The sequence below is a fragment of the Coturnix japonica genome, chromosome 15, assembly GCF_001577835.2.
Source record: "Coturnix japonica isolate 7356 chromosome 15, Coturnix japonica 2.1, whole genome shotgun sequence".
NCBI lineage: Eukaryota > Metazoa > Chordata > Aves > Galliformes > Phasianidae > Coturnix > Coturnix japonica.
The window spans coordinates 2020847-2033763 of NC_029530.1; the positions used below are offsets into that span (position 1 = coordinate 2020847).

Here is a 12917-nt window from a genome sequence, read left to right on the forward strand (position 1 = left end):
ACCCCCACAGGGGTTCTTTTGTGCTCTTTGGTGATTTTCTAGCAATTTCTTCATTATTTTCTAGGAATTCCTAAATCTGGAGGCCTCAAGGGTTTATTTTTTAGCACTCTGTGTGAATGATGTACTTCTTCTTGGGAATTTCTAGCACTTTTTAGGGATTTTTATCACTTGAACTATAGAAAATGTTCAAGGCTTTTCATAGTGCTTTCTAGGAATTCACAGATCGAGCATTTTTTTCTGCAAGTCTTTCTGACATTTTCTTGTTCCTTCTTCTAACCCTTCTTTTCTTTCTTTCAGAATGGTCCAATCATCAGCAGAGACACTGGCCGTTGTCTAGAAGTGGAAATGTCAAAGGATGCAAATTTTGGGCTCAGATTAGTTGTACAAAGGTGCTCGGGGCAAAAATGGATGATTAGAAACTGGATAAAACACGGCCGCCATTGATTTCTGGGTCTGAGAGGCTGCTTCTCCTGCCGTTGTCCATTGCTCAGTGTGCCATATCTTGCAAGGCATTTGTCCTAAAGCAAAATAGTTTGAACAGGACTTGAATCTAAACTCCATAGTTGGGCAATCAATGGAGGAAAAAGGGAAAACCAACAGGAAGAAAAAGAAAGCAAATACATACGTGCTCTATTTGGCTATTTCTTGCTACAGTAGATGACCTGGGAAGCTTAAGAAGAGTTTTCTGTTTGTTTGGAAATCTTGGGAAGATCAGAAAACACAGAAAAGTGTGTTCCTAAGCTCTCCTAGGAGAATGAAGGAATAGACAGATGTTTCTATGAGTTGAGAGATCCCAATACTGCCTCATAAAGAGAGTTCTCCGATGGGTAGCTTTTTAGCTTTAAGTTATCGACTGGTGCACAAATCCTATGGTGAATAATCATGTGCCTTTTTTATTGTACTTCGTATACAAGAGGACTGGAAATATCCTACCTTTTCAGCATGTCTGTCTCATTGTACTAAAATCAAGACCTGTAAATAACACTGGAAAACATAATACAATATATGATAAATTTCAAGGTTGATTGTTTAGGAGTCTCTATCTCTAGAAAGAGACTATTCTGCATATGTTTACAGGTGGTTCTCAACCTTCAAGCTGCTAAAAGGCAGCATTTTAGAGACCTCTTCTATAGACACAGATAAACATTGAATAGGTAAAATAACCACGTTCCATTGTATTGCCACATTTTACATTTCTTGACTGTAAAGGCGTCACAATATAACACTTGCATATCTAACTCTTTTGAGGCAGTAAATGTCCTTGTAGATGAGTGGATTTGGAGAGGCCTCTGCTGGCCTTCAAGCCCCACGTACAGGTTCCAGGCTCCCATCCTGCAGGGCTGTGCCTGCAGGTAAACTTGGTGTTGTTCCAGTGACTACCTGGAAGCCGGAGGCAGGGAACACTGGATGCTCATTACTTCTGCAAATAAGGTGACTTAGTTGCCAACTGTGGAATTCAGCAATTTGAGGCTTCCATTTTGTTGCCCATCTTGTGAAAATGTCAAATGTGAGCAAACATGCTTTGTGAGCACCATCTAGACAAATTTCCTGAACAAACCAACAAAGGCTTGTCAGTATTTGAACACAAACAAAAACCTAGTGCTACGAGAAGGAGTTAGAGCAGGAGAGAAACAGGCAGCTTGTATAAGAAATGTTACTCTGAAATATAGATATTTTACTGTAGTTGACCTGGTGACAGCCTATCTGTGAACCTGAACTTAATAATGGCTCATACAATGTCTGTGCACAGGCAGCCAGAGCAATGGCAGAGCCTTAACCAAGAGGTGATCAGAGCTGGTGACCACTGCCAAGGTCAGCAGGCTTTGGGTGCAGGTCCACAGCTTTTCACTGCAGTAAATTCAGTCATACTGAACGAGGGACAGAGACAGCATCTTAACTTTGTTGTTTAATATTTTATAGTACTTTTAAAAAAGGTTTTGTTTTGTTTTACTGAGCTGGGAAAACAGGTAATTGCAAACACTGCAGTACCATAAATCGTGGTGATCCGTTTCTCGAAGAGCTTCTGCCGTTCCTAATTCAAGGCATGCTGAACAAAATAAAATGGAAACAAAGTTAATTTTTCAAGGGCATGGTGTGTAATAAAATATTTACTTTTAACATGCAAATTCCATCAGTTGTTGTCAACTCTTAGTTGGCATCCAGAGAGCACATCGCTATATTTTGCCCCGTTTTAGTTTTGCAGTTGTGTGTACAATATGTAATACAAAGTCTGGATTTTTTTTTTTTTTTTTTTTTTTTTTTTTTGGTGGCTAACAGCTGATCTTTCTTTACGTCACATTCACCAGGTTATGCATGAATTTATTCAAAAGAATAATTATGGCTGAGATTCTAATATAAAAATGGTTACAAATCAGTGTTTATGGTTATTTGACCTCTAGAACAGCATGATGAGGCCTGCAGGGAGGGGCAACATCTTGAATTAATCAGGGATTACATTAAGAAATACCATGGATGGGCTCAGTACTCTGTCCTTCCTGCAGGTCTGATACAGAGGTAGGGAGATTCAGGCTAAACATAGACTGGGAGCAGTTGCCCTTTGTTTAACTTCATTAAGTTAAGGCAATTACATTAGACAATTGCAAAGAATCCAGTTACCATCTACAAGGCAGGTGCTGAATTCTTTGTATAGAACTTCTATTTGTAAGTGACTTTTGATCTTCTCTCAGATACAGTTTAAAAGGGGGAAACTGTATGGAAGTTTTATTCCTTCTTTTGTTTATTCTAACAGATTTTTATGGCATGGCTGAGGGAGGCAGGAAGACAGAAAGGAAATTACTTTTACCTGGTGAGTTCTGGGGGGAGCAAAGTGGCGAGTCATTCACACCCTGTATAGTCTTCTCAGTTAAATACAGCTAACTGTGAAGGTGGCAGAAAGGCATCTCAATGCCTCACTAGTATGAATGTAAAGTTACAGTACCCAATAGAAGTGAATATGCCACATGTTGTTTTCTTTCCTGACTTAAATCATCAGTCCAGACTTGATCCTTGGTTAACAATAGGGCAGCAAGCTTTTCAACCCTTTGCACATGAAAAAGGAGAAATACCAAATCCACTACCCTAAAAAATAACATTGCATTTGCTGTTTAGAAGCTTTGAAGGTGAGAAGACCGGATAGATGTCCTTTTATTGTCAAAGATTTTAAGCAAAAATTGTTACCTTCCATTATCACACTACCATAATGAACATGAACTGGCTGTCCTGGGAATAACATGGCTGCACTTTTTCGATGCTCAGTGCAAAGCATTTGAATGTGGCCACATGGTCTAAGAAAGGGTCAGTCCTGGCAAGCTTTGAGTGCAGAGGTCACCCATTGCTGGAAGCCTGCAAGCCTTTCAGTATGAGAAAGAATGCAGATTTCTGTGATAGTTAAATGGCTCTGAGACTTATGGAATAATATAAAAGAATTCAAATAACTTAAAGGTAAGGTTGGTTTTCTCTGTGATTGTCAGGGTGGTTTTTTTTAAGACTTAATGAAACAATTTCTTATATTTAAGAAATCCGTCTGTTGTGTTCTTTTTACTTTGGTCTTTATCTGTCTGAACCACTGCTTTGACTGTGGTATTAACATGGTAAATCTGCATGTGAGAGAGTCTTAAATATTCTCTCATAAAAGGAATAACAATAATAAAAAAGGCTTGAGTATTATCTGTTTTAACCAAAGTCTACGGGTCTCTTGTCAGTATTTCACCCACAGTGTAATCCAAAGTCCTGCTTCATGTTGTTTCAAATGTTTAGTCATGTTTCCTGCAGTTCAGATAATCTCAAAAGTATTTAATACCTTGTAGAGGAAATTCAGATAAGAACACAGTTTTCAATGTCTTTTTTGTTTAAGAGATTTTGGAGTTAAAAACTGTCTCCTGGGGCAGAGGAATAGAAGGTAAGGAGCACCAGCTCTGGTATGGTCCTATCCTAGGCAAAGATATCAAATAATACTTGTTTAAGCATGTCAAGATCCCTTTAAAATGAGTTTGAGTCCTGTATGGAAAAAAAAACACCTTACAGAACTCCCTCCTTTGAGAGCTATGAACTGTCTTCCAAGCTGAATTTATTCTTGGCTGGAGTGAAGCCATTTGTTCCTCAGCCAGACTTGGAACCAGCTTTATCGGCTTAGTGGTTCCTGAGGCAATGGTCACCTCCGGTGGAAAGGAGCTAAGAGGAGGAAGAAAAAAATTTTAAAGATATTATTGAAGGACTTGATTGATTGCACTGGAATTACATAAAGGTTGTGCTCCTCCATGGGGCACGAGAAATCCTTAGGAGTGTCCCACATCCCACCAGCTAAAAGCTGGTTCTATAGACAAAAATACGGAGACTGAGGCAGTTCTTCATGTATACTCTGAAAGCACTGAACCATCTATCTCAGTTTAATGATTTGGAGCTTGACATGTGTGAACATCAAGCTCTCCTTGTCCTTTGGAAACTGTTCAGATCTCTTTTCATCAGCCTGCTCCTTTACAAAAACTGTTTCAGTAGATGAAAACCTCAAGTGCTGTGTGATAAGGGGTGTAATCTATCTGACATAGGACAGCTGAAATCTTAAATGCTTTAGGCCACATCTAATAAGCATTAATGAAGTAGTCATAATCTACTGGAGCATTCATATCATGCACTACCGATGTGGTAACATGGATATTCATCAACCTCCAAGGCACTGACTGTTTTCTCCTAGAGATGGAGTCTGCTTACTTAGTGAAAAAAGGGAACCCAAGGAGTCAATACTGCAATGATACAGCTAATAATTCTCAGTGAATCTGGCACAGAGCACGCCAATATTTACATCTCTAGACTAATGTAATTAATTAGATTCAGGTTCTCTCTTAACAATCTCCCATCTCTGACAAGTGTTGAAAATACCTTCTAAATACCTGGAATACTTATACCACGTGAAGATTTTAGCTGTCTCTACAGTGCACCAGCCTTTAATAAAAGATTCACAATGATCTCTCAGTACACAGTAACTGATGTTAGAATGGTTTCACAAAATACATTGACTTATTTAAAAATACTGCTAATATGTAATTAAAGATATTGTCCTCCTGGATCACCCTAAGTAAAAATGATGTTTTATTTGCCCAGAAATATTTAGTCATAAATATCTCAGTGAAGCAATACATGCCAACCTGATTTCAAAGACCAGAATTACTTATTTCATTTCACAGGGCTGCAGTTCACTACTGGCCATCAAAAAGTATTGCCCAGTTTTAAACTCATTGTAATAAGTTCAAAAAACCAATGCACCAACCAGAAGGCAAGTTGTGACTGCAAATAATTTTTCATGATGTGGAACGTCATCAAATCAATTTGTATTTACACTTGAAAAGTTAATAAATTACTATGCGTTTTACTGCTGACAGGAGCATTTTTTATTACTGTACATCTGGACACCTTGTTCTAAAATTCAAAGCTGTCACACAAATTAGAACTAGGAAAGCAAATACTATATATTCATTTTAAAGTGTAAATTGTATATAATGTGTTCTGAAAGGCAGTCAGGCCTTGTTTGAGATGAGCACAGCACATTGTGCAGCAGACTGCAGGCTTTGAAAGGAGACGAGCTCTGTGCATGTCAGAGATGATGCATCACCAGGCCCTCATCAGAGACTTGGCCCCTGAAAGTGCATATCCAAAAGCAGACTGATAACATTGCAGAGTAGCTGCTAGACCTCAGGGATGGTTTGTCATGCAGTCGTGGCACAAAGACATACTTGTGCACATTATACTTCTGGGTACTGATCAACACAGTGTTACAACACAAGTCCCTTGTGACCAGTAAGTGCTCCACAGGAAGCATTCGAACACAAGAGAAAAGTATCTCCATGAAAAAATTCTTATCTCCCAACCAACGTTCCTGAAATCATTGAACCATGGGGAAAAATAAGCTATCAAATCATAGAGGAGCTTGTGATGGGAGTGTTCTCTTGCAACAAATTTGGTAACAGAGCTACGTTTTGAAAATCTAATCTGTACAAGCACATCAGCCTGTCATTGATGCATTGCTGTTCTAAACAACACTCCTGCAATCAAAGGAATGGAAGGATTCATAGTTCCCAAATTGCCTGTGTTGGTACAGGACAGAAGGACAGATCCCACACCCTGTGATTTGACCTGTATCAATTCAGAAGCCAAACTTGCAGATGTTATAAAATGTCGTTGCTCTACTGCAGTAAATGGAAGTTCTGGGAACTACAGTAATATCCAGGTCTGGTCTGTTTGTGATTGATAATATTGTTATTGACTTGATTCTTTTCTGCTTCCAAAGTCATCTACGTCTTCCCAAAGGCAGCAGAAAGGGAATATGAAGTGCCAGTGCACGCCATCATGCTTCTACCAGCAGCCTATGCAGTCCAGCACATCATCTCTGAAAACTCTCAATAACTGATATTTAGAAGAATGAAAATGCAGAATAATGACCATGTGTATCCCCCTCATTTCAGAAGGCAGAGAACTCCCAAGCTAGACGCTACACCCACCAACACTGCCTTTATGTAACTAATCCACTTATATCTCTAGATATCAAAACATCCTGTTGTAAAAAATAGCTCTATTGCTGTGTGAGTCAATGTCTCTACTTTTAAATCTACTTGTTGGTTCATTCCAGAGGATGCCCTGTAGTTCTCTTACAGTTAAAAACTGTGAATAATTGCTGCCAACTCTTCTTCTCACCTCTTCTTAGTTTGACCCCTGTCATCCCTTCTCAGACATACTTTAGAACTGATCGAGTGTCACAGTTATTTTGTATTACTGGCAAACAACTTCATAAAAGTGTAAGCACATGCTCTGTGTCATATATTGGACTGGGTGATAGCACAGTGAGAACAGATTGGGTTCCTGAGCTGTTCAGCTGTATAAAACATACATTGCTGATTCTAACATCGATTTTGGAGCTCATCCAGACTGCTTCTGCCATGCTAGCATGTATGCACAAAGTCTGCAGTTTGTGACCAAGGAGCACAGAGCATCTGTGAAAGCTTCTAACACCTTTTGTTCTGCTAGAGGCAGGAGAAAGACTTCCATGCCTGGTCCCGAGGCCCACCCATGGGCTATGGATGTGTCACCAAGCTGAGGACTGGCTTCCATGTCCTCCACTGTCATGCATGTCTCCTTTCAATCTAACTTAGTGAGACCTGAATGCAACACACTTTCTCCTTCCTGGTTTCTAAGAGGATGGTGACTGTACAAGTCAAAGAGCAGTGGTTAGGTGCTTCCCTGATTTATCCATAGGAAATGAAGTTGGCTGTAATGTTCAGTTTTTACTTTAGTATTGTCACTGGGGCTTATGGAACTGGGAGGATAAGGGAAGGACGATGCATCCTGGCATCTCCTCAAATTGGAGAAGTGGGTGTTCAATGAACTGAGATGTCCAACTCAGAAAGTGCAACTCAATACACAGCAGTTCAACAGGTGAGCAGGACCTGGGTTCTTCACATGAATAACCAAGCTTTAATAAAGAGCTTTCAATCAGGATTCGGGAAAGATTTTTCTGCTTTTGCAGTTTATTGCAGTGAAATCTGTCCAGTCTATTGACAGAGCTCCAAAACACACATAGGGTTGGTGCTCTGGTACGTTTGCAATGAAGCATTTGCCAAAAGCTATTGAAATTCTCAACGTGCTTCAAGCATTGGCATTCCGTGCAGAAAATGGTGCCACCTATCAGTAAGAAGGAGGAAACTGAACAGCAAAATGATTTGTTTGAACTGAAGAAACTGCTATTTTCATTGCAAGGGTGATGGTTTTCTACTAATGAGCAATTAGTGAGACTCTTGGCTTGTTCAAAATGGTTTTGGGAGAATGAGGTTCTGACCTGGCTGGCCACTTCCAGGCTGCATGAGGGGGACTTGGCTCAGCAAACAGTGGCTGTTCTCCTCTTGCAGACCATAAGGGTAGAGTTCTGAGGAAAATCTTTGTTACATGAAAGCAATGAAGTAACTCAATACTCAGGTGTGGAACCCAGGCTTACAGGAGAGCATGAAGGACTCCCATTGTAGATCATGGACAGGGAGATGCAGGGTGCTGTTCTCTGTACAATATGCAATCAGAAACAGTTTTATCATAACCACTACATGGAAATGTTGGAACTGAACAACTGGGTGTTTCTATCTTGGAGGCAAGAGAAAAAAAGTGCATTTAAAAATCACCATATGCACAGTAAGTTGCAGTCAGTAATTAAATTCTCACAACAATCTTTTCACAGCACCAGGCAGGGCATATTGGCTTAGCATAGCCTGGTTGTTGACTCGGAACCAAAATGATTTCTAACAGCAATCAAATACATTTTGAGACACACTCGTAAAGACGCAAGCTCAGAGGCTCAAAGCAATAATGATTCATGTATTAGCAAATGAAGCTGTCCTCTGCAAGCTAGCCCTGCAATGTAATAAGGGACCGGTCCAAAGTAGGAAGGAAACGTGTTTATTAAGATGCTGAGAGGTAATGTTTTGTAATGGGAGTTTTGGGTGACATCTATTCCTCATCAGTGGAACAGCTCTGCATTGAGCACATGCCCTCTGCGTGTACCAGCCTCCATCTTGCAGTGCTGCCACATGCAGCATGCATCTGTTTGGCTCTCTGCAGGCAATGCAGGCCTCAGTTTATAGTGCTGTTTGTGCCTTATAGCTGGGTCCCTCTCACCCCCTGTGGTACCACCTGTGTCCTCCCAGGTGCTTTTGATGCAGGGCAGTGTTGAGTCAAAGCTTTAGGGGAGAAAAAAAAATAATGGTAATTTATTTCCCCAAAAAAGAGCACAAAGAAGATTTAAAAAGAAGCATTTGTGGTGCTTTCCAAGCTGAGAGGCAGTAAGAAATAGTGGTGGAGCCTGCAGTTCTCTCATGTGCAGCAACGCTGTGAGATCTGTGGCAGGGATGAGATCAGGATGAGGGGCAGCTCTCAGAACAGGCTGTCATGCCTCGAAAACCTCAAATTATGCACTAATTATCCACCTACACTGCCTGAGTATAAATAACCAATGACTTCAGCTTGCTGCATGGAGGAGAGTTCCTGCTGTAACAAGTCTGTGGGCTTTTGTTGGTTTTTTCCCAATGTGCTGGAGGTGCAATGATCAGCAGTGGTTTTGTATGTGTGATGTACATACTGTTTTCAATGGTAAGAATGGTTAGTAAAAATGATCTAAAAGCAATTCTCCCCTGTAGGATCGAGTCAGTGCTTGGCGTTTTCCTTAATGCAATTGGTTCCTTAATCATTTTACTGGCTTGTTCTGTAGCATTGCATTTAGTTGTGGCAGGGAGAAACAGATTCAGAAGAGCTGGTTTTGTCCTCACCTTGTCCTTGCAACCAAGGGAAGTGCTGACGATAAGGCCCTTCTCAAGTCAGGGCATTAGAAGTGCTGCTCAGAGCTGTAAATTTCCAGGGCTGTCATCAGAGGGTACGAAACCAGAATATGCTCATGTATGGGAGCAAAAAATAATGCCAGAATGGGTTTTAACATGGATCAAGACCGCTGTAGAGTGATGAACTGTAAAATAATCAATCGAGATGTTTTGACTGCAGAAGGCTTCCTTTCCAGAGGAGAGGTTTTGACCCTGTGTCCTTCAAGTATGCCCAGTTTATACTATGCCTGACACCAACATCTCTCATAGCCTTAGCTTTACTTCACTGTGATGCCAGTTATAAACTAAAATGAAAGATTTCCCCCTTGTTGAAGCTAGCGAGATTTCTTACAGCTATTGCAATTTTTAGTAGCCATTTTATTTTCTATAGAGATGTTGTACTGCAAAAAGTGTTTTAAAAAAATTATGTGGTTTGGAAAAAAGAAAGGTAATGTTATCATTTTTAATCACAGTTCTCCATCAAATGAAGGCAGTGCTCCATGAGTAGAAAATGGTGAAATCTCTTGCAAAGTGGCTGCCACGCTTCAGGTATGAAGAAGAGACAGTGCAGCTCAGATTCAATGCCAGGTTGTTCCTGCTGTATTAATAAACCCCTCCGTGCTCCCCTGCCTAGCCTTGAAGCAGATCTCATTAGCAGTCACCTTTCACCAAATGAGGACAAAGGTTAAATCCCAGAACAGATGTGTGGGCCCACATGAAATGAATTCTGACCCTTTGCAGTTTAAGCTCTATCCTTGGAGGCCTGGGGGAAGGGAACAGCAGCTTTGTCCCCTTGTTTCCAAGGACTAGAAGAGAGCTCTGGGTACCAATTCAGCAGTCTCTCCTGGTAAGGTTAGCGTGGTGGCAGAGTTTCATAATCAGCTCTAATTGCGTCCTCAGTCTGAGCTTGGGAGCTCTTCTAATTTTTTAATGATACCTTCCTGTTTATAAATACACTTCAGGTGCCGTAATGCTGCAGAATACTAATTCACTTGCATTAGTTATTGCTTTCCTTCTTTGAGACCAGAAACAAAACTTAAGTTGGAAGTGGAGCATCCAAGGATGGTTTGAATTAAATAACATAGATTTAAACTTCAAGGGGGATGGGTGGAGGATGATAGGGGCTGTATGCCCCACCCAGCTCTACCAGTGTGCAGGAATGAGATTTTTCTTTTCTTGAAGCATTTAAAATGAGAGTTTGTGTACTCGGTTCTATTTACAAGTAGGTGTTGCAATGCTGAGTCTCAGCTGGAAGCACTGATTGAGCACCTGGTGGGCAGGCAGGGCCAACCCAGGGGAGCTCAGGTGCAGGCAATGGACCGGACTGATTGGAAGGGATGGAGTCGGGTTTCTCCCCTTCCCAGACCTCATTTAAGGGCTGGCAGTGGAGTTGAGTGTTTTTTGCTGGAGATTCCTGCATACCTGAGGTCTTCTAAAGGTAAGCAACTTTTTGCCTTTGTTTGTGCCCATAGCTGCTGCAGTTGGAGGCTGCCTCCCATCTTTTACCACTGTTACTTTCTGTATTGTTATAGCTGTACAGCAGAAAAACAGTGGATTTTCTATTCTGAGTGTTCTGTGTTTGTTTTGCTCAAGTGTAAAACAAAGTTAGTGTTCTGCCAAGTATTATTTGGCAAGTGTTCTTATAGCTTTCCCTCAATCGCAATTAGTAGTTTAGGTTCTCTCAATATTATTTAGTGTTTTGATTACTGTTGTCTTTTTTTAACAATATTGCTATTTTCTCTTACCTGTATGGTCTTAGCAGTGAGATATCAAAACTTGTGCTCTGCTCCTGCTTGAGTGTAATTAGCACCTGTTGGGATGGTGGGGGAGGAGGCTCAGACCCTGGAAGCAGGCTAATGGGAGCAGCTGGCTCTGAGTGCTGGTGGTGCCCACAGGGTGAGCTTTGTCTGTGCTTGGTGTGTTTGAAGTCCTGGACTTGTGCTGTTAAGTGTTGGGAGAAATGGTCCGTGTGGGAGAACATTGACTGTTTGCCCCTCAGTGGTAAATATTGTATGACTGTCTGCTTGTCCTTTGAATTAAAGGAGCAATCCAATATCTATTTTGATGTTCTCTGCTATGTGCTGGTATGACAAACTCCTTCCTAGACTTCATATAAAGCAAAATCCAGAGAGGTTTCTTCTGTGCAGTGGATGACAAAAAACAGAGTAATATCTTCAGCAGAAAGTCTCCTGTGTTAAGCTGTTGTAGATATAGCTATGCTTTTCCTTTTAATTAGGTAGTTGAAATGCTTTCAAAGCCATTTATGCAGACAGAACTGTGTACCTTGCACATCTTCCTTCTTGCCATTAAGATCCCCTGGTCAATTCCAGAAAGATGAGAGCTGTGATGACTTAAAAATGTTTGTTTTGCCTGCTTGCCCATTTGTGAGCCAAGCTGTAACTCCTCACCTATAGACTTTCTTTGGAGCTTTTCAGAAATATATTGGCAGAACAAAAGCACTGTTCCTCACTGTTATGAACTGATTGCTTTGGTGGTACTGACTCATTGCTGCTGTTACTGCAGTCCCTTTCTCGTGACATGAAGTCGTGGCGTGAAGGAATTTGAGGATTTTTGATGTTTTCTTTTTAGGGTGCTTCAAGTGTTTTGTGCCATTTTCTTTGTGTTGTGATATGCAGTAAATAAAGGGATGAATCTGCTTCATGAAATGCTCCAGGCAGGAATGTGGCCAAGAAGCTCAATTCACTGTTAAATGGTCTTGGGGAGAAAAATTGAGTTATTTAATTTAAATTAACGTACCCAGTGCCTATCACACAGCACCTTGCCAAAGTTCAGAGTGATCACTTAATAGATGAGGTGTGTGATAGAAGACCTGAGTGTTAACTGGGGATTTCTCTGTAACCCCAAAGTATTCAGCATACTGGTGTGTGAATACACCTGTGGGAGGGTGGTTCCATATTGACCAGAGCAGAGAGTTGGAGCTTGCCATCACCTGTGGCAATAACTGGCCAAGCTCCAGGCTGTCTATTTAGTGGTTGGTTAGCTTTATTTACCTCTTCCATTAGCAGAGCACTTACAGCTGCTGGTTTGTTTCTTAGCTATGATTGCTGAAAGTAACAGCGATGATTTCTCTGGTTGCAGTGGTGAGATGCTCAGGTCCTCAGCCCCACACCTGTGCTACACAGATAGCAGTGTCTGGGCCTGGTCCTTCCCCATAACCACAGCACACTGGACTGTCTGCATGTGCATTTCTGTAGCAGTGCACCAGGCGCAATCTGCCAGTGTTGTATTGGCTGCTATGTTTGCAGTGCAAGAAACATTTATAGTTAATAATTGCATTTTAGGCTCACAGTTAGAAAGACGGACTGTTTCTCCAGTACTGCCAAAGCTGGCCCATCTAATGAGAATGTATTACCATGGCAACCAATGGCATTAGTATTTTTTATAAGAAGTAATTAAACTCTCCAAGTCAATTTGCCCTTACTTGTCAGATTAGGAAATAGAATGCTGTTTATTGCTTTCTGCTGAAGCTTTGCTGTAGTTGGAGGGCCAGCAGGACTGGAGCTGTGGCAGAGATAGCAAGGCTGCAAGCCCTTTATTTTATGAATTGTTCTT

General features: G+C 41.0%; 1 protein-coding gene across 3 annotated transcripts in view; it reads left to right on the plus strand.

Annotated features, from left to right (window-relative positions):
• Positions 1 to 5372, plus strand: part of GALNT9 (polypeptide N-acetylgalactosaminyltransferase 9) — a 297062-nt gene extending 291690 nt beyond the window's left edge. For all 3 annotated transcript variants that reach the window (XM_015877661.2, XM_015877660.2, XM_032447875.1), the window contains one exon: positions 298 to 5372. In XM_015877661.2, coding sequence (XP_015733147.1) covers positions 298 to 444 — 147 coding nt within the window. In that variant the 3' untranslated portion in view covers positions 445 to 5372. The remainder of the gene's footprint in view (positions 1 to 297) is intronic.
• Positions 5373 to 12917: the final 7545 nt, after the last annotated feature.